This window comes from Osmerus mordax, chromosome 23, assembly GCF_038355195.1.
Source record: "Osmerus mordax isolate fOsmMor3 chromosome 23, fOsmMor3.pri, whole genome shotgun sequence".
Lineage (NCBI taxonomy): Eukaryota > Metazoa > Chordata > Actinopteri > Osmeriformes > Osmeridae > Osmerus > Osmerus mordax.
The window spans coordinates 7850099-7870184 of record NC_090072.1 but is presented as its reverse complement, the minus strand read 5'-3'; the positions used below and the strand labels follow the sequence as shown (position 1 = coordinate 7870184).

Below are 20086 nucleotides of genomic sequence, written 5' to 3'. Positions count from 1 at the left end.
CCAGTGTTTCCCCTACCATTATATTGCGGCACCCCCAGGGTGAATATTTTTCATATAGCGCCAGATCACAAAATAAGTCATTTAAGGTTACCTTTCCTATAAAACAGGTCTATAGCTTGCTCTTTTATTAAACAATTAAAAATGGCCTTATGTTATTTATCTTATTTACACAACAGCATGTCATTTCTGTCTCTACATGTTGTACCCCCCCCCCCCCCCCCCCAAAGCTAGGGGAAACACTGAATGCAATGATAATTAAAAGCAACTTCTGAAGGTGAACGCAACTGATAATCACACCTCTCTGTTCTCCCAGATGAGATCCTGAGCGTGGCACATTCTATTAGGGGTGGCCCGGGTAGTCTGAAAGGCCAGAACTGTGGGGGTTTGGAAGAGCGAATACTCAGCTCAGAATTTGCACGTTCACGCACCCTTACCCTGCCTAGGGCTATGACCGTGACATAATGCCATCTAATGAGTTGTCTGACTCCACACGGGAAGTCTTGATTGGAACGTCTCCTGCACACAGCTTTCTTCCTTCACTTGTTTTCATGTTGCTTTTTTGATTGTGGGCAGCTGTCCAGTCTGTGGAAGCTACGCTGCAGACGATAGCCATATTTTCCAGCTTGCCTTCACGGAAAACGTGACTGCGGTAATTGGCACAAAATGACACGTACATATCGAGCAACAATCGGATTTGGAGTTGCCAAAGAGTTTTGACACTGTGGAGAATGGAGCTGCACTAGGAAGTTCGAAGTGTCGGAATCTATAAATGCCCAGTTGGGTATGAGGTCCTGCAAAGGTCAGGGGGTGGGGAGACGTGTGATGTCACTGTGGTGCTCCCCTCCTCCGCTGCTCCATAGAGTGAAGACCCTCCTCTCTGCCCAGTGCATGCTGGGTGCCCACTTTGTGAGCCGTCTCTGTAGCAGTGATGTCGATCTGGGCATATTTAGTGGAACTTTTTCCTGTCGAGACATAAAACAGGTTCCCCTATTACTTTTCAAGGGGATAGGGTAGCCCACTTGTCATGAAAGTAAATAATACATAAGCAGAGTTTCTTACAAAAAATGTGTGTGCTCACCCGTATTATGTTCCTGTTCATGAGACATGAAAAGACTATAAAAGTTTCAGTTTTGCTTTCCAAAGCAGTCTTACAAAGTAGGCATCACACTCATCACACACACACACACCCACCTCACAGAAGCTGACCCCATTAGGGCAAGTGAATTCACAGCGGTTTTCTGAATGCCCCTGTGACCCCCCCAAAGCATCTTCGATGGAACACTCCTCCTACTTCTGACAGATAAAAGAGGGCACATGCCAGGACAAGAACTGTGTCTCTGTCGTTGGAGATTAACCTTTCTCAGATCAAGTCTGAGCGCTCCTCATATTCCTGAGAGCAATGATGGTAATGGCAGACTTTTTGCCTATTAAACCGTGCTATCATGTCCCTGGGCTTGATTACAAAGGCTCGCCTGTCGCTTTGCGAGACAAGAATAATCAACAGGATCGTTTAGGGGCATTTCCTTATCTCGCACCAAGGGAAATAGAATTACAGGATGCTCATTTGCAGAGTCTCTTGGGGGGGATTGAAATCGATATGCGCTAGTAGTGTTAGCCTACAGTCCATCCCTCTAGGTTATTTTATCTTGAATAAACAGAAACCTTAAAAAAATTGTATTTTCCTCACAAAAACATATCCTTCATACCTACAAAATATCAACATCAAGACTACTGGCTAGTAGAATCCTAATCACGGTTGCATATACAGTAAGGAACGCTGGCGGCTGGCCTGCGAAGATGACCCGGGTCAGAAGGTGAGTCCTCACTCTGTGTGGAGAGGTGGCTGGCAGGGCCTCTGCCTCCCACAGCAGGCTCCTGCAGTTCCAGCTCCATGTAGTTCAGCTGCTTCTTGGACGTGGGGCTAACGGGGATGTTAACGTAGTTCACGCCATCACTCCGGCACCTGTCTGGAGGTGTCATATCAGTTGGGAACACGAACACGACACCTGCAGATGAAGAACCGGATGGGAGAGACCAAATCATCCATTACGTAGAAAGTACTGTGGTGGTGTATGAGTCACCTCAGGTGAGACAGAGCTGGGAGGCAGGCAAGACAAGCAGCATTGAAGGAGGTGCCACTGAAATTACACCTACACATAACAAGTGTTTCAGAAAGAGCAAACACTCTTCATTTGTTTAGTCAAGGTATTCTTGTTTTGCTAAAAAGAGACTCAAAAGGAAAGAATAATTGATTAAATGGTTTAGGGCTTGTTTGGTTTAGGAGCGTGTATCTCTAATTAACTTGGCTTTAAAGCAGAGTATCTGTTCAAAATGTCCATTGAGGAGTGGGGGAAGTCTGGATCATTAGTGTGACAGTGTGACATCTTGATAAATTGTGTTATTTCCTACCCAACGGTCCAAATGAGGATAAAGATGTCATTAACTCATCAAGAAGTGTCTACTCAATCTGTTTTCGGAGGTAAATGGTTCCTGTCAAACACTCAACTCAAACGTAATATATTTTAAGCGTACCGTTCACCAACTCTGCACAAGCACATTGATTGTGTGTGGGTGACAAGTGGAAATACATTACTGTGTAGGAAGATAGAGAAACAATTGAAATAAAACATATATGTTGTTTGTGTAAACCACAACTGAAATATGTGATTTTCAAAGCAGTTACTTTCATCCTATCATCAAATGTGTGGCAAATGGAATGCCTCTGTCATTCTTAAGCGTTGCTCATTTATACCAACATGACCTAGAGATTGCACAGCTGTAAAAAAAAAAACTATTGTTATCCAAGGGACATCTGAAAGGATCTAATTGATATGTATTTGAATGCTATTCATGGGGTGCTAATTCCGACTTGGAACTGTGCTTCTTGCCAAAAAGATGGTCGTAATCACTTCAAAAGAATGTTCACACAGCAATGAAATTAAGATTAAATCTGCAATCACACAGGAGATGTGAACAATGTTAAAGCAGCTGTAGAATGCGTTCATCTTTCTAGGTCAGTCTATTTGCTCATCATATACAGTGTAGCCAAGGGCAGTCATAGTAGTGAACAAAAGCATCGTCTTTTGAGTCTCTTTCAGTAATGAAATGGTAACGCTACTGAAGGCGTCTTGTAAAAACAGTGGGATAAAATCATCCTTCACACTGTCAATGACACATCTTACGTCAGCTCTATTGTGGGATACTCTTTCTTAAGGGCATCGAATCAGCCATGGAGAAACATGACTTATCCGAAACGGTCTTCCTTTGATGCGTGCCATATTGTCCTTAATTTTCGTCCCTGCTGTATTGCTATACTGAAACTCTCCATCAACTCTCCATCAACTCAACCAAATACCCCTGAACGAATGCATCACCCTTGTTTTGAACATATGGGCTTGGTGCTGTAATTGAAGGTGAATACAAATATATATAGATTTTTGATGTGTCTATCTTCCTTTCATGTAATTTCTGCCTAGTGGTAATCTGGTGTCAGAACACGTAATTCAGCTGGTCTCTTGACATTGAGCGTCCATTTCCCCCCTCAGTCTTTCCAAAGCCGTTACAGAGCCATAAAGATTCAGTTGTTCGCTCTGTGACATGGTCTGAGAGTGTAACTGGCTCATAGAGCAAACATTGGCTCCCCATGGCTACTGTAACAGTCCAACAGTGGGCTGATCCCGTTCAGGGCTAAGACCATCTAGCCGTTTACCGGTACACAGAACGATCGCAGCGGAGAGGGTGAGGGAGGGGCAGGCATTTTGGCAGAGTGACCTGGAAGTCACCACCTCTCTAGGGATTCTCTCTGGAAGTAATGCCAGGGTAACCCCTGGGTAAGCTTGACGACCTGAGTTCACCACGGTCAGTAGCCTGGGCTTGTAAAGTCCGGGGAATGTGCTAGTAAATTGCCAGGCAATCTTTGATAAGAATCACTCGATTTGATCTAAGTGATGAAAAGTCTAGCAGAAGTGCCGTACATCATTGACATAAGGTATATTTCTGGGTTTCGTTCCTCTTCCTCTCAATATTCCACAGGCATGGACACAGAGGATTTTAACGAAAGGCACAAGGTAAGATACAGTTCATCGCCCACGCTGTACGCTGGTTTTGGTTCATGAGTCTTCTTCAGGGCCGGGGGTTCGTTTTGCAAAGAGTCGACACAAGCTACTCCCCAGACACCTGCTCAGGTCCTCCACTTTTGGGTCACCTAGCATTGCTGCCATCTGAACCTGAGGGATAAGATCTGGCAACCTTTTGGCTACTGGTCTAATGCTAGCCCTCCGGGCAATTTGTGGCGAAAGCCTCATCCCAGTTAGTCCAGGGTGCCCCCTGGTGGGAAGGCTCAGGGACATGAGAGGAAGGTGACCTGGGTACTGTGGCCAGATGTGGGAGGTGATTGCTAAGGGTGAGTGATGTATCTGGTTCCACGACATGACAGTCGTGAAGACCGTTCTGGAACAGGTGTGTACAAGACTTGAGGGGAACAGATCCATGAGTGGGCGTTCTGACTGTCCAGAGTTCCCTTGACGACTGCCCTTTCACCTTGCGTCACGGCCAATCTTCTGTCTTTACACATCGCCGCACACCTCTGGTAGAGACTGCTTGGGGGAACAGTGTGTGTATGTGTGTTTTGTGTGATTTTGTGTGTGTGTTGTAGTTGTTTCTCAGGCAACACAAGTTTGTGGAGATACCTAAATGCATTGACAAAAGCAGCCGTTTCTGCAATGTTAATGGACAGATAGGTCTGAGAATAGCAGCTTGTCCTATCATTCATCAGTCACAGGATGAAACTATTACCCTCAACTTTGGCCTTTATTTAACTTAAACCACAGTTACAGTGGGCCTTAAATACACACTGAATTCACGAACGCATCATTGATCAATCTGAAATGTGATTTGCATAATGCAAACAATTAAAGAGTTCTTTGATTTTAATGATCAGGCTACATTTATATCATGCAATGTGCTGTTCTGTCTGAATTACTTATTGGTATATAGTTTCTCTAATGAGGTATCTGCTTGTCTGTGCCTTCTTCACCTCTGAGGCCCCATATCTGGTGGCTGTCTGCCACATCAGATAGTCCATCTGAGAGAGCCTCATTTCACACAAAAACACTCATACACGCATGGTGTAAAGGGTCATTATGAAGATGACTCGTGAAAAAAATGATCTCCTTTCCAGTGCGGGACCAAAGGGAATTATCGTAATGAGAGCAGAGACATTCTACTTGTCTGAAACATTTTTTTAAATATTTATATTCATACAATATATTTATTTATAAACTTCAAATTGCCACTGAGAAAAGTAAAATAATCTGTTTGGTAAACCTCCTGTGTATGCTTTTACTGGCAAAGCAGGACATCAAACAACAAATCAAACTCTGGTTGTTTTGTTTACTTCAAGTGCAATGATTAGTGGGTTAAGACGAAACATGGAAAGTTCTAGAACCTTGAATTCCCTCACCCTCAGTCTCATGAAGGAACCTCTGGTGTCCACAGCTCCCCATTAGCTCATACTTGCTTTTCTCTTCTGTCTGAAAAATATGCAGTAAGTAGAAAAAGATTTATTAAGAATGGTGTCATTATCTCTGTGTCTGACAGTAACTAACTGTGAAATGTAAATTGAAGTCAGACTTGGGCAATCTGTAACTCACAGCTCACTAGACAGCCAACTACTTCAGATTAGATTTTCTTTATTTTTTATAATTGGAGTTCACTGAGTACTCAAACATTGTAAAGTCTGTAGGCTTCTGAGGTCATGCAGGTTTATAAATGCTTTTAATGCATGAATAACCAAGGTTACAGTGAGCCAGAGTTACAGACAGAGAACACAGCAGAGGCAATGTTGCGAAAAAGGTGTAGAATTTCCCCCTCATGGTTTGCTGTCTGGCTCAGGCAAGCAATCCTGAGGTAAGGCTCTTACACAGTCTGCTCTGGCTCTGAGCAGTCACAGCTGGCTTTAGAGTACAGTGACTCATCAAACACCCACATATAACTGTATGAAAAAAGTACCCTTGCACTGTGCCTCTGCTGGGAATACTGTGCATCTTCAAGTCACTCCAGGTCACCCACCACACATGAACATTTAGTGACATTACACACAAACGTAGATTACATTTGTTCAATTCTTTTTCACCCATTGATTACAATGCCATGGTCACAAACATTTTGGATCAATTTGTTATTCAGTATTTACTGATGTACAGCTTACTGTACCAGACATTTTAACTACAATTAAAACGACAGAATGTAATGTTATGGAATCACACTTTTTCTTGCCCCACCTCTGTATTCTTCTCCAGAGCACGGCTCTCCATGATTTCATATGCAGGATCAACTTTGCGCCTTTCTTCTTTACTCCTAGTTTTTTTGTCTGGAGGAAGAAAAAATGAGGATCACTTTTCAACTTGAATTAATGTCTTGAATGAAAGCCTAGTTAATTATTACCGGTACTAGGTTTTTGTATTTCCACCAAAAGAGGTGTGTTGGTGAGGAAGCACATAACCTGTCTGATCGGAACGATCTGGAAGATTACAGGGATAGAGTAACATCAACTGACTTGACCACAAAACGTCTTGTCTTTGGACAAGATATATAGTTACATAGCCAATGCTGAATGAAGGCTTTGTGGTTAATATTGTACAATAGCAATAGAATATGGCTCTTGCAATCCACAACATGCCTCATAATTTCCAGGACAAATATAACCCCCATACACACAACCACATTGTTGGAGCAACTGTGGCCGGCATTGCAGCAAACTGGGTCTAGCTGAAAAACAGACTGGATTTTCTATGTAAAAATATAAGAATATAGACTTCATCTTATTTTGTTTTGGACAACATTCTGTTAAATGTCCTGGTTACTTATTAAGATTCCATGAATCTCTCTGAACCTTCAAAGCAGCTAGATCTGAAATCAATACCAGAGCAGAACAAGGAGATCGGAAAGGTAAGGAAAGGAAAAATAGTACAAGAAGAATTACAAAGAAAACAAAGGAAGGGATTTTTTTTATTAATCAAAGAGAAAAACAGACATGGAATACAGAAGCCCACACTCTAAAGGATGCAGACCTTGGAGAGGCCAACCAAGTAGTCGGATGGATTTGTTTGTTAGCACTCAGACGAAGAAGAAGAAGAAAAAAAAGAAGTTTGGGTGCTGAGTCGCCCCTCTTACCTTCATCTGTCACTGACTGACAATTCAACTCCTCACACTGGAGGACTCTGTTTTGGACCACATGGTCCACTTGTTTCACTTGAGCCGAGTCCTCTTGTTTAGACATCCCCTCCTGCTCCACACTCATCTCCAAGCAGGGCTTAAAGGGTAAGGCCTGTCCAAAGCCATGGTGGTTCTTCTGACCAACCACCAAAGTAGCACTATTTGTGCCGCAATAAGGCATTGTTGGTGGCACTCTTTGGGGTGGGTGGCAATTCTCCCTTTTACACTTGAAACAATTTTCATATATGATACTGTCTTTGTCTGTGCCGCAGCTTAAATCATGGGATGGAGATCCATGAGGAACAGGTGGTTGGCATCTGAGTACGCGGCCAGATGCAGCAGCCATTGACTCGTAGAAGTTCAGTCTGCCTGTCTGTGTGCCTGCCTCTCCAGCTATACTTGGATAGCCTAAGAGATCAGCTAGGAGGTTTGCTAACTTCTCTTTGCCTTTCTTATTTGGGGCCTGGTCCTCATTTATCTTCTTCGAAATCAGCTTCACTGAGCTATGATTGGTCAGTTGGGCAGGTAAAGCTTTAGATGCCATGGCTTCTGTTGAAACTAAAGTCTTGGATTCGGCTGAGCTGTTACGTCTGCATGGGCACTTGTTCATACTTTCTTCTGCTGAATTTGGTTCAGAAGATCCTGGGGTGAATTGTCAAACTAGGGTTTTCAGGTTTGGCCCAAACATCATGAAGCATCTCTTCTTCAATAATATATATATACACGTTATTAAATCTGCACATTGATTTAAAGCCTACCAATGGGAGGTGGTTCAAATGTAGTTCTTTAAACACATATACAAACAAAGCCAAGAATACATGCATAACTGCAGTAACAGAAGTTTATGGTACTGGTGTACACATACATTCCGGAAAGATCAAACTTACCTGGTATGGAGGGAACAGCAGAGCCCCCCAGGTGGGAGAGAGGCGTTCCCTGTGAGGAGAACACAAGATTTTTTTTTTGTCACAATACATGAAACACAATGTCAAATTTCCAGTTTCTTTCACAGAAGTCTTAAAGAGTCTTTCATCGTTAAAAGGAAAGGAATTGTGATGATGAAAACACCTTGTGGGGTGCAGCAACTTGGACATATAAAAGAGTTGATAAAGCCTTTGGACGCCCCATTGTGAATTCAGTCTGGCTGAAAGCTAAAGGCTGCTGATAGTTGTCCTCCCACTCAATTCCTTGTCTCATAAGACTGGTGCTGCCGGGCAAACATGGTCAAGCCTGTGCTGTTGTAAACCTCAACTTAACTTACAACTTGGAGATGGATGAGTGAAAAGGAAAAATTAAAGGAAAAAATCTTCACTGTCGATTAGAATTTCTCAAATACTTTTCACGACTAAGTGCACCACCTGTAGATGGAGCTATGGATAATAAACAAAATAAAAGGGAATAAGTATTAGTACATAATGAATTTTTGAATAAAACGGTAGTCCCTGTTGTTCGATTATTGTTTTTGGAGTTAATCAGATTTACTTTTCCATCAAAATTGTAACTATAGTCCATTAGCATTTGAGTGAAAGTGTATACACTAGCTGACACAAGCTGAACACAAGAGAAAGTCCAGATTAATCTAATGGCCTTGCAGTAACCTGCCACAGAATCAAAACGAATCAAAACGAAAAAGTCCAAACCCCAAATCCAGTTTGAAAGGACGTTACCGTGGTAACAGGTAAACCTTAAAACATTCTGTGAGCACACCTCGTTTGGAGGTGCAGTAACAGCCTGAGGCACTACTAACTGTGCAAGATGCAACTTCTGACCTGGCTGAGTAAAGTGACAGTTGCAACCTGAATTGCCTTCACACCATGCCAATTTGATGGGCGGTACTAGAGTATTATTAGAGGGTCTGCCAATGACTGCTGTGAGATTTCACACTGTATTAACAAATAAATAGCCAAAAGATGATACAGAGATGAGCAGGCCTTACTTATACAAGCTGCTACAAAGATGTCTTACATAACAGAGAATGTTGCAAAAACGATGTAACTGGTTGACTGGTTTCTAAGGAAACTAAAGAAGTTAAGACACTTTGTAAACCAATAACTATTCATAAGGTTTGGGATTTTATTTATTTATCAAATGTTATGAAACATCAGAATCCAGTAAGAAGTCTGACTGTAGAGTCATGTGGCGCGATACCAAAATCTAATTAGACACGGACAACTTCAGATCATTGGTTTAGTATGACAGGAAAACAAGATACATTTTGACTCCTGCCTTAAATGACAGTTACAGACGAACCATTGTACCTTGAATCCTCCACACGTGGAGCAGATGATGAGGATGGTTTTGGAGCCCGCCGTGTGAGAACTGCAGATCTGGCACGACTCATGGTGCTGACTGTCACCAGATGGCGCCACCTTGCTCTTGTTCTCTTCCGACTGGCCTTGTGGGAACTTGGCTGCGGAATGTCCAGGAGCAGAGCTGGACTGACTTCCAGGAGCCTCCTCGCCCTCTGTCGCCTCGTCCTTGAGTGACAAGGGGGGTTCAGACGCCTGGGCTCCCCCGGCGCCCTCCTGGAGTAGGCTCTTGGGGGTGTCATAGAGGTACCTTAGTGATGTGGGCACCTGGTACTCATGTCCTGGGGCTGGAGGGCAGCTGCAAGGGCTCAGGTCCAGGGCTAGATGAGGGGGAAGGCTAAGTAGAGACTCAAAATCCTCCCCTGGACCATTGTCCAAGCTTCCAGCGTAGGAGGAGAAACTTCCGGAGTAAGAGGAGTGGCTTCCTGTGGCTATGCCGCTGTCAGAAGAGCTCTGCCGACCAATCTCCTGTAGCTGCCGAGACCGAGAAGGTTTGACCATTGGACGGGCTTCGCCCACCTGGTTGACTGACAGCTTTTCCTCGCTCTGCGTGGCCACTTTAGCCCCCGACTGGCCAGCGCTCTCCGAAGAGGAGGGGCTAATCGCTGGTTCAGTCCAAATAGCCAGACGGCTCCCGATGCTGCAGTCTGATTGGCTGGTATCTGAGGTGTCAGAAGAGCCAGATATACTACGATCGTCTCCAGCCACAGATGGGCCATAAGTAGACGAGGCTGTCAAAAAATATTAACAACACATTAATCAAAGATGTCAACGTATAAATCATATCTATTCCCCCAAAATGTCATCTCAAACGCTTTCTTCGACATGACATCATTAGCATGCATCACATTGATCATGTCTTCGGTGGGTAGGCACCATTAGAGGCACGCTCCACATTTGCTCGTTTTTAGAGCGGAGACGAATTGTTTCCAAGGACAGGGTAGAGGGATAGCCCACCTGTGCTGCTCTGGTGCGACAGCATGCTGAGGCGTTTCTCCAGCTCCTGCGCCTCGTGGTTCACCCTCTCCTCCGAGTCGTTCTGGCTGGCATTGGGGTCTATCCGAGCAAACACAGCGAGTCTCAGAGTTAGAACCTATGAGCAATGCTAAAGATGTTTTCCTTTAATTACTCAAGACTGGCATTTTCCACACGGAATGTATTGAAAGGTCATAAGGTCTGTCTGAAACCCTACGGTATCAAGGATCACAATTGAATTGCAGTGGCAGAGTCATTCTACTTGATTGCATTCTGTTCATATATATGAGTTCAGGTCTGTAAATCACATCAAAGATTAGCTGTGAGGTTGGCCTTCGGGTGTTCTGCTAGCATCACCAAGACAAACGTACGACACAGCACAGTGCCTAAGTGCTAAAATGGGACAGCTGTGGAAACATCGAAACAACTCCAATAAATACCTCTGTTATTACACATGGCCTTGTGAGTGGTTCCGACTACGGTATGTGGTTATGTGCTTGTGTGCTATGTGCAGGCCTTGTTGTGTATTTTGGATGACTCATCAAAAAGGGAAACATTGCAGAAGTTGAACTACATAGGTACAACTACAAAGTGAAAAAGGCTTGCACGTTCATGATGAGAGCTGGATCTCCCCCTGTCTGTCTGGCTGAACATGACTGGCCTTTAGAATTGCGAGGAGCGGGTCACGCAGAAGAACGCCTCGCTGTGTTTGTGCAACACTACAGAGTTTATTTATAGTGCTGCCACATGTTCCCAACGGGACGTGGAAATGGAGTCGGTGCGGCTCAAGATCGTCGGTGCCGTGCGAGGATCCTGAACGTACCTTGGACCCAAGGTCAGCTGTCACTGTGTTGTTACATCGACTAACTGTGTTGTTACATCGACTATCTGGTCTACCTTTACTGTCCGAGGTTCAATTGTTCAATCGTTCTGCCATGAAAACCCATTTGAAAGGTGATCTCGTGTGTTTCAAACGAAGATTTCCATGGGGCTGCATTAAGGTCATCACCATGTTTCCAAAATGCAGAACATTCAATTGCAGCAAACCATCTGACATCTCATTTAGGCTCTTGTCTACAAAAATATTCCCATCCTTGCAAACACACAATTGTTCACAGTAAAGCAGAGACGAGACCCTGTTGTTGAGGGGGGAAAGGGGAGGGGGGGGGGCAGGCAGGCACAGTGGAAAACACACGAGAGACGAAGCACGCAGGAGTTGAAAGGGACAGTTAACGTGAAATGCGTTCATGGAATTAGAAGGGAAAAGGGAGGTGGAAAAGGAGGAGCACCGTAGGGAAAGAGAGAAAAGGGAGGAAGGTGGAGCACAACGTCCACCGACAGACAGACCTACAGACAGACGGAAGGAAAGATGAAAGAGACGCACGCCACGAAGGAGAGAGAGGTGCATTAAGGGGGACCGTCAAGTGTGGGGTGCGGGTGCGGGGCAGTATGCAGTGGAATCCTGGGGGGTGAGGTTACACACATGCCCAGAGTGATTGGGGGGGGGGGGGGTATTGGCCTCTGCTTGTGCGAACTGTGACTTTGACCGCCCCGGGCTCTCGCTCTGACATAGTCTCTGCTATTTATTCCACTACGCACAACAATAATAGGGGATGAGCTCAATTTCGGATTGGGTGACGACATGTGTGAAAACAGGAATACCCACAAATCGCAAGGTGGTGCGTTCGAGCAGCTGAATTAAGTTGGCTTGTGTAATTAAAGTCATACAGTGCCTATCCTATTAAATATGTATACGGCGACCTTGTTGTATCTCTTGTCTAGTGTACAGTTGGCCCAATGGTTATTAGATCCTGTTCTCTCATTTCACAATCTGTTTTATGGTAATCCAGTTGTAGATACAACCACTAAAAAAAGCCGTAATTCTGCTGAGTAACAGCAGCAGACAGAAACCCAAAAGATGGCTTTAATCCAAAGGAAGAGCATGGTGGCTTTAAAGTATGCTTTTGGGGACGCTTGTTACAATTAAGATGGCAAGCGTCCAATTAAAACCTTGTCGGGTATGTAAGGCACAAGGGCAACGAGTAATTAACCTAAATTAAGCAGGTAAATGTCCCCTTTCCCCCCCCCCCCCCACCCACTGCTATAAATGTGCCATCCCTGTCTTTATGGATTTAGCAGGGGTGATCCATATCCCAATGCCAATAGCTGGATGACACTCAACACGTCTGGTACTGACCTGGAAGCACTGGCCGCAGACCAAATGGGCCCCTGGTGGGGGAGATGCCTCTGACGATGCAGTCGAACAGGAAACTGATATGCTCGCCCTCTGTGGTGGATAGGAAGAAGACCCCGGCCCCTGTAGGAAACATACATCATCCTCCATCAGCTTCCCGTCACGTCAGAGCGTTTTGACCGTGATAAGTCTTCACTCCATCTGGCTCTGCTAGGGCAGACTTAGTGTAAATGTCTGCCGACTGATTGGTTTGGCTCTTGAATGAGGTGTTGCTTGTGTTATGTCAGCAGCGGCTGTTTTTAGTCTGAAGTCTGACTCATTCCATTTCAAATAAGATACATACATACAGACAAGACAAGAAACAGGCAACTAAACTGTTCACATGTTAGGGCAAATGTGACTGCCCTTAGTTCTAGAAAAACTCAAATACACTAAATGTATACATTTTTCACTTCGTAAAGGGTCTTCAGTCCAATTGAAAGGGTGTAAACGTAACCAAACATGCCCTCTGGTGTCCTCTTGACCCTTGCTAACAGCCTAGGCTGTGTAACACCATGCACAACACAACAGGGGGTGTCACCAAGAGGGCACCTTCTGTCAACCTGCTCCTGGGACCACACACGACACAGCTGCCCTCCGCCACATTCCACACACTCTAGTTAACCTAAGCAGAGACAGGGGTCACCAGCTAAGACCACTCCGAGGTTTGCACTCAACCACACTGAAGACCACCATGTCCTGTCTGCAGGAGTAGCGTGCCAGCATCCATCTTTGGCCTCAGAACATCCAAGGGAAATTGACACCAGATTTATTCCAGTGACCTCAATCGAATTGATCCCAAGCACAAGATGTTGGACTCACAAGGGCGCATACTCGATTGTTCTACTCCAGATTTAAATCGGGAGTTACTTGATATTTTACCCAGCAGCTGAAAAGGACACCGAGAATTTTGAGTCAAATGACAAAAACAACAGGTGAGACCCTAAAACTTAGGATGTACTAAAAAACTCAAACACAGTGCGCATCTACAGTAGCCATAATACTGTACATCCCACTACCATCTTGACATACCGAACAGTGCTACCAACCACACAAAACCTCCGAAGCTCATAGAGGAGCTGCCCTTCTTTTAGAGCTGAGTGTAAATGAGCTGTAAGCTCCTCGATGAAGCAAGAGGAGTCAGAACTGGGGTCTCTTATTTTTACCCTGGATTAGCAGAGGTTGACCGTCGTCCAAGCAGCCATCCTCTGCCGCCGTCAGCAGGGATGAAAGCACTGAGTGCCCCTTCAGTCATGTTTGTAGGGCACACAACATCATCCGTCTCTGCTCTAAAAGCGATGTTTCTCTACGGGACACAACCAAGGATTGCTTTTAGGGACAGGATCTTTTGTACACGATCCCAATGCAGGCATCGCTAAATGATCCCAAATGCAAGTTTAGGTTGTTAGAACATACTTTCAGGAACTTTACTTTCAGCAAACCAAATAAGCAGAGTACAGGGTTATTTGAATTTGGATGCAAAAAGTTGCATATCTCTCATCCAGACACTTCCCAGGTCTACCGTCCATCGAGCATGCTAGATTGCATGGCATGAGTTAGCAGTCGTTTTAGCGTCCTTGGGTGCTTCTCGGAGCTTTCCTATGAAAAGGGAATCTCTGGGAACAAATTAGGGAGGCCACGACGGCAGACACCGAAATATATTAGCCAGAGCCTAAGGGTTCAGTAACACTGTCGCTCCACTTTTCCATCTGCTGTGGATAAACTGTGCTGCAAGTACGTATCTCAGGAATGCACGCCCTTCAAGACAAACATTCTTGCCCACCCCCATTCACCGATACCACATTCGCACATACATTTCCCTCCTTCAAAAAGAATGCCGTTTTCGAATGTGTGTCTGGAAGCTATACCTCGCCTGACCTTCATCATATCAAGCTGCACTTCCAGCCGAAGCTTGAATCGTGCTAAATAAATCAGGGATCGCAGAGTGAAGTCTCGTATTACCACTGGGCCTCTATGTATTAGACGTGCTCTGATGTCTCCGGCTATGCGGCGTTCTCCGCGAGCCCGCTCTGTCAGGTCCGGGTGTTGACACAAGCCTTTTCCCCTTTAACAGTTCTGCATCTATTCCAAGACGTACTCTGTTGCATATTCCCTCGCAACCACACATGTTCTGGACAGTAAAACCTGCCACAGCTCCAGGCTCGATGAATAGTGTATTTGTGCAGTGCTCGCCTTTGCTGGAAAGCTAAAAGCCTCTACTTGGTACAAACTGCCTTCTAAGGAGTCGATTTCATCTTTAAAATGCAAAACTTGGTGACACACAAAGCCTATTATTTGTGTAGGCTACTTTGCTCCTGAACGATAGCACATCAATAGTACATTGAGCAATTTAATTATGTGACAACTGGAGAACATAATCAGATGAAATGACGGCTCATTCAGTGAGCATATCCTTTAGTCATAGTTCTGGCAAAAATGTTCTCCGTACAACTGTGATGTCATGCTGAACTCTATTGACGCATTTGATTTAAGCAAAATGCACTGAATCACAAGCACCATCACGCACTCAAAGAAAAAACATTAAATGCCTGGGAATTTGATGAATCATGTGAGCCGATTTAATAGACTCTGGATGTAAAACAATTGACTGGTTATATGTGGAGATACTACAACTTAAGTAAGCAAGGTGGGGCGGGAAAGTTCTTGTCAATTGATCCGTTCATGAATCCACTTGCATGATACCTTAGCGTCATCCTCACGAACACACTCATGCATTATAATTTCACAGGGTGTAGCAGACGATGTCTCACATTTAATCCTCCATCAGTTTAATCATTATTAATCTAATGTCTGATCTACATTATATTTACATTGTTTGATTTATATCCAGTATATCCAGCACATACCCTTTCAGTAATGTACAAGCCTGGAATAATACCATAAACCGGAAAGCACTGATTGAAATGTGCACAAGCATGTTTTTGTTTAGACTACTCTGCACATTGAAAACAATTGCTATTGTTAGCAAAGGAGAGGGTTGGGGTTGCTGTATTGTACCCTGGCTTGGCTAAGACCATGAATTAGTATTCCTTTGACCTGTCTAAAAACGAACCTTTCTCTGATTCCATTATGCTTAACAAGATGTTTGGGGGGTCTTAGAAAGTGGTCAGAGACTCATCTCATAGAATATTGGCCTCAACTTGAAAGGAGCCACCTGCTAAAGTGAATGTCAAACTAAACCAATGGCAGTGCCATCAGTTACGAGACAACACGACAGTGCAATTGTTCACGTCCTGAGTTCTAGAAGCACAGAACATTTAATATCCAAACAACTTACAGTAACCGCATCGTGTTCCCCCCTCAAAGACGAAGCCGTTTGATACAGGCCCATATCTGCGTAGGTCTGGAAGGTTCCACTGGCCAATGATGGTGGGGGGGATGTCTCTGGCCAAGACCAGAAGGTTGTTGCACAAGTGAAGAGTTGCAGGCCCACTCTCCAACTTGGTGCCAGGTAAAACTCCAACACTGAACTTGTGGACTGGGAAACACAAATTATAAGCCAGATCATACAAATTCCACAACAAAAACAAAATGTCTTGTTATTTCAAATCAATAGCTTCCCGAGGACTGCTAAAACAGCTCTGTTAGGGGTTAGACAACAAGCATAAAGAGGTAGAAAACACGGTTTCATCACAAACATTATTGCTCCGGCATGGCTTTGATTTACTCCTGCAATAAAAGGAGGAACAACAGCTGAGAGCATGCAGTGAGATCAGTGAGCTGAGCTCAGAACAGGCTCAGATCTGAGTCCCAACCCAATCAATCACAGCCCGTCATAAACACCAGCGTAATTGAGTCAATACCGCTGCTAATGAGCTACACTAGAGCAGAGGAGGCCTGAGCAGGGAAGATATGCTGTTCTGTTTGTACGTTGTGTGCGTGTGCGAACGTGTGTTTGTGTATGCGTGTGTGTGGAAAAATGTGTTTGCGGGAGTTGCTCCCAAAAAAAAACAGTAATGCCAAAATGTACAAGACTGATCCCAGAGAACAAACTCTGTTAGGTGAGAGATTGATGGTGTCGATGATTAGAAAATGTCGACCAGGCCTGGCTTGTCATCACTCAGTTTGAGAGAGATTCACGGGGTGTCACAAATCCCAACAAAAGGGTTGGCACACAACAGCCCTCAGACACAGGCTGCCAGGTGACATTTCTACATGCCTGGCCACACTCTGGGATACCACAATCGGGCACACAACGCAACACACACATACAAATATATACACACGTCTACAAACTATACCCACATAAACATGTGACACACGACGAATATCCACAAACAATATCCAAACACACACACACAAGCACCAACTCAAACACAAGGAAAGCAGCTGCAAAGTGTTGGCTAGATAATTCAACTGCTCCATGCTTTCAGGTCAATTACCCCGTTGGATTAGTGACCTCTTTGGAACTAATTTGTTCCATATAAAAATTATATTGGACTGCTGAGTCATCATTGAGTCCTCAAGACATCCGAAAGCATCTGGACTGTTTAATTTAAACTCCAAAAAACGTCATCTTCAAAACACTATGCACAAGGATCTGATTATTAGATATTCCCAGCGAGCTACTTAAACAGCATGCTAGTTCAGCTATTATGGATTAGAGTGATTCCCTTGCTATTCTCGACTGAAATGTAACATGGTACTTTGATGATAGCATATTGGTTTGATTTACAGCTCTTGAAAAAGTAAATGTATTATTATTTAATACCTACATTAATGTTTAACACAGTATACTACACAGTATAGCTTTCCAGAGAATCGTTTGGCCTTGAGCAATGAAGAAGTGAAACTATGTGCAAGCAAGCACCACATGGAGTTCAAACCTCATGTAGCAGGATTACTCCAGTTGTTGGATTCAATTACCCTACCCCATGCCCACCCAGCACAAGTCTATACTTCCCCTGTGACCCTAAAATATTCTCCTTCACCTCTCCCTCCCCTCTTGTAAATCCAACTGTCTGAATCCCAACTTTAGGCCAAACAAAGCCTTTCATTCCTTCCAAACACCTCCCCCATTTCCATGTGCAAATCTCAAAACAGACAGATGTGGTTCACGTGACAGCCAGAACACCGGAGGCCCACCTCCCCGACCCTACCTTCTCCGAGGCTGTAGCGGACACGGATGTCCCAGGCCAGAAGGGCGTCCTTGCTGTCAAAACCCAGCACGGCAGCCTGGCTCAGGCAGAGTATTGCCAGGGTGTAGCCTGCCCCCTCATACCACAGTCCGGTCTCCAGGCCACAGATGTCTTCCAAGGTGATGCTGGCCCTCTCCTTGTGGCCCTGAGTCTTTTCTGATTTGTCTTTAAACACCAGCAGGACTAGACAGTCTGGCGGAGGTAGAAAGAGAGGTAGGAGGGGGATTGTGGGTAAAGTAGTATTTTTGTATTTGAAACACTGCCTAGTGTGCAGAATGAGCTTGGATTGTGCCACTCTCGGCTGTGTTGGGATGCTGACAATATTTGGCACCCAAGTCGTAAACACAGTAGAGAGCATAAAGGATGAACACGTCTTTATGCTGTAACTGGTTATTTCTTAAAATCTTTACTCTCACATGCAGACATCTACTGGCATGGGAGTTCAAAAGGAGAAGGTCTTAATGAACTGATCTGTTACCACATATTCAGACAAGGCCATTAATTCCACCAATGCTACCTCTAGCAGTGAGGCTAGATAGAGAAGCTACTACATTGTCTAAGAGTGTTCCACAAGAAGGCTGTGGTGAATGAAGAGAGTATAAACAAGCTACTGAAGATGCATACTAAGCCAAGGCCATGCAGTAACATCCTAGATGCATCAGAATAATAAACCCAATTGACATTCTGAAGGTAAAACCAGTACAGTATGTCCTACTTGTTTACAGAATTTCAAAGTCTAAGGGTATACGGGAAGATATGTCGAAGCTGCACTTGCTTATGGAGACAGACAGTTGCCAACCAGGGTCTCCTCTGCTCTTGGTACTGTAAAACTACAACCAGTGTCAACTGACAAAACAAGGCCATCTATTTTGTCAAGCACACAAGCTCAGCTCCCGCATGACCACGGTCAGCTGTGACAACATGAAACTTCAAAGGTCTGTAGAACGGTTGCATTCCACCTCGGCCTAATCCGTTAAACACCTAGCATGAGCAAGAGACAGATAGCAACTGAGACTGAGATGAACAGTGACACAATGTGGCCATGTCATCTCTTTCAACTGGGGTTGAATCAGAGTGCGAATTATACAATGACATTCGGGGTGGTCAACTTCTTCTCCAGGTCGTGTTTCGACCCCCCCGACCTGTTGTTTTTACCTCTTTGGGGGGGTCTAAATCTTAATTAGGGGGGTCAGACCCCACCGACCCCCCCCCCCCCCCAATTCTCACCCTGGGTTGAATCCTTATTCAGCAAAAATACATGAAATCATGTGTGTCTGAATGTGAACTAACATAAAATGCCCAACTAACTGCCACTGTCCAGACAACTTTCCTTAATTGATATGTTAACTAGTTAAGAGTTACAGATGACACTTGCATGCAAGCCTCTTAGAATATATCAGTCAAAACCACATGAACTTTCAGGAGCCAGCCAAAGTTCTGAATGGGCACAATGAAATTTGAAGCCTTCAGTATACTGAGGCCAATGGATTTGGAAAAAACAGTTATGCAAGTTCAAGTGTAATTTGAGTTACATTGCTTGCCTGGATTGTGCTGTTGTGTCACATCCATGACTACCTGATATGTTTTTATCAAAAACAAAGTAACACCGAGACGGAATGGCATTGAGTTACCATGTTAATCTAACAAAGATAAACATTGTAAAGAGTGCGCCGCTATTTCAACAACGTGTATGGGATTACCCGCTTTCAAATATAGAACTGTAAAGAAAAACCTACCTGCTACAGGCGATGGCTTTCGAAGCACGACCCACCTAGTCTTCCACTGCAAAGAGAACGAAACAAAGTATAGCCAGCACAAAAGAATAAAGTCGCGTACACATTTAATAAACTATTTCGTCAAATAAACACCTTTTTTCCATCTCTGAATTTGACATATCCCTCCACGACAACAGAATCCGTCATCTTCAGTCATGGTTCCAGACAGCTGCAGTGTCGCTGTCCCGTGCCCGAATGAGAGGGGTCAATTTCAAAATAGCTTTACTGGAGAGGGGCATACAATCGCCCTCCAACACGTCTCTCCCCCCCCCCCCCCCCCTTCAAAACACAAGCAAACGTGTACCGATAATGTTGCCTCTTAGTGTCAACAGGGTCTACACCCAAAACAATATTTACAGAAACGTTTCTTGTAATCTTGGTTATTATGTTAACATGAAATGGGCCTGCCTTCGGACGATA

At 44.4% G+C, this 20086-nt stretch overlaps 1 protein-coding gene across 3 annotated transcripts; it reads right to left on the bottom strand.

Annotated features, from left to right (window-relative positions):
* Positions 1-216: 216 nt before the first annotated feature.
* On the bottom strand, positions 217-19823 carry LOC136967803 (protein Dok-7-like). 3 transcript variants are annotated; one of them, XM_067261747.1, is made up of 12 exons: positions 19760-19823; positions 19628-19673; positions 17853-18083; positions 16031-16231; positions 12697-12816; positions 10482-10580; positions 9474-10255; positions 8103-8151; positions 6282-6370; positions 5462-5531; positions 1827-2006; positions 217-962 (listed from the first exon to the last, which is right to left on the bottom strand). In XM_067261747.1, the coding sequence occupies exons 1-12, from the start codon at positions 19811-19813 to the stop codon at positions 826-828; spliced, it is 2058 nt and encodes a 685-aa protein (XP_067117848.1). In that variant the 5' UTR covers positions 19814-19823; the 3' UTR covers positions 217-825. The 3 variants fall into 3 exon arrangements, with proteins under 3 accessions (XP_067117848.1, XP_067117850.1, XP_067117849.1); XM_067261748.1 differs by having other exon boundaries at positions 940-962; positions 1707-2006; XM_067261749.1 differs by lacking the exon at positions 1827-2006.
* Positions 19824-20086: the final 263 nt, after the last annotated feature.

What these genes read in the sequence shown, in the direction of transcription:
- LOC136967803 (XM_067261747.1), bottom strand. Translation starts at nt 19,813, where the DNA reads ATGACGGATTCTGTTGTCGTGGAGGGATATGTCAAATTCAGAGATGGA. An exon ending in AATTCAGAGATGGAAAAAAG is followed by an intron (nt 19,674 to 19,759) that starts GTGTTTATTTGA and finishes TTCTCTTTGCAG; the next exon opens with TGGAAGACTAGGTGGGTCGT. An exon ending in GTCGCACCAGAGCAGCACAG is followed by an intron (nt 10,256 to 10,481) that starts GTGGGCTATCCC and finishes ATTTTTTGACAG; the next exon opens with CCTCGTCTACTTATGGCCCA.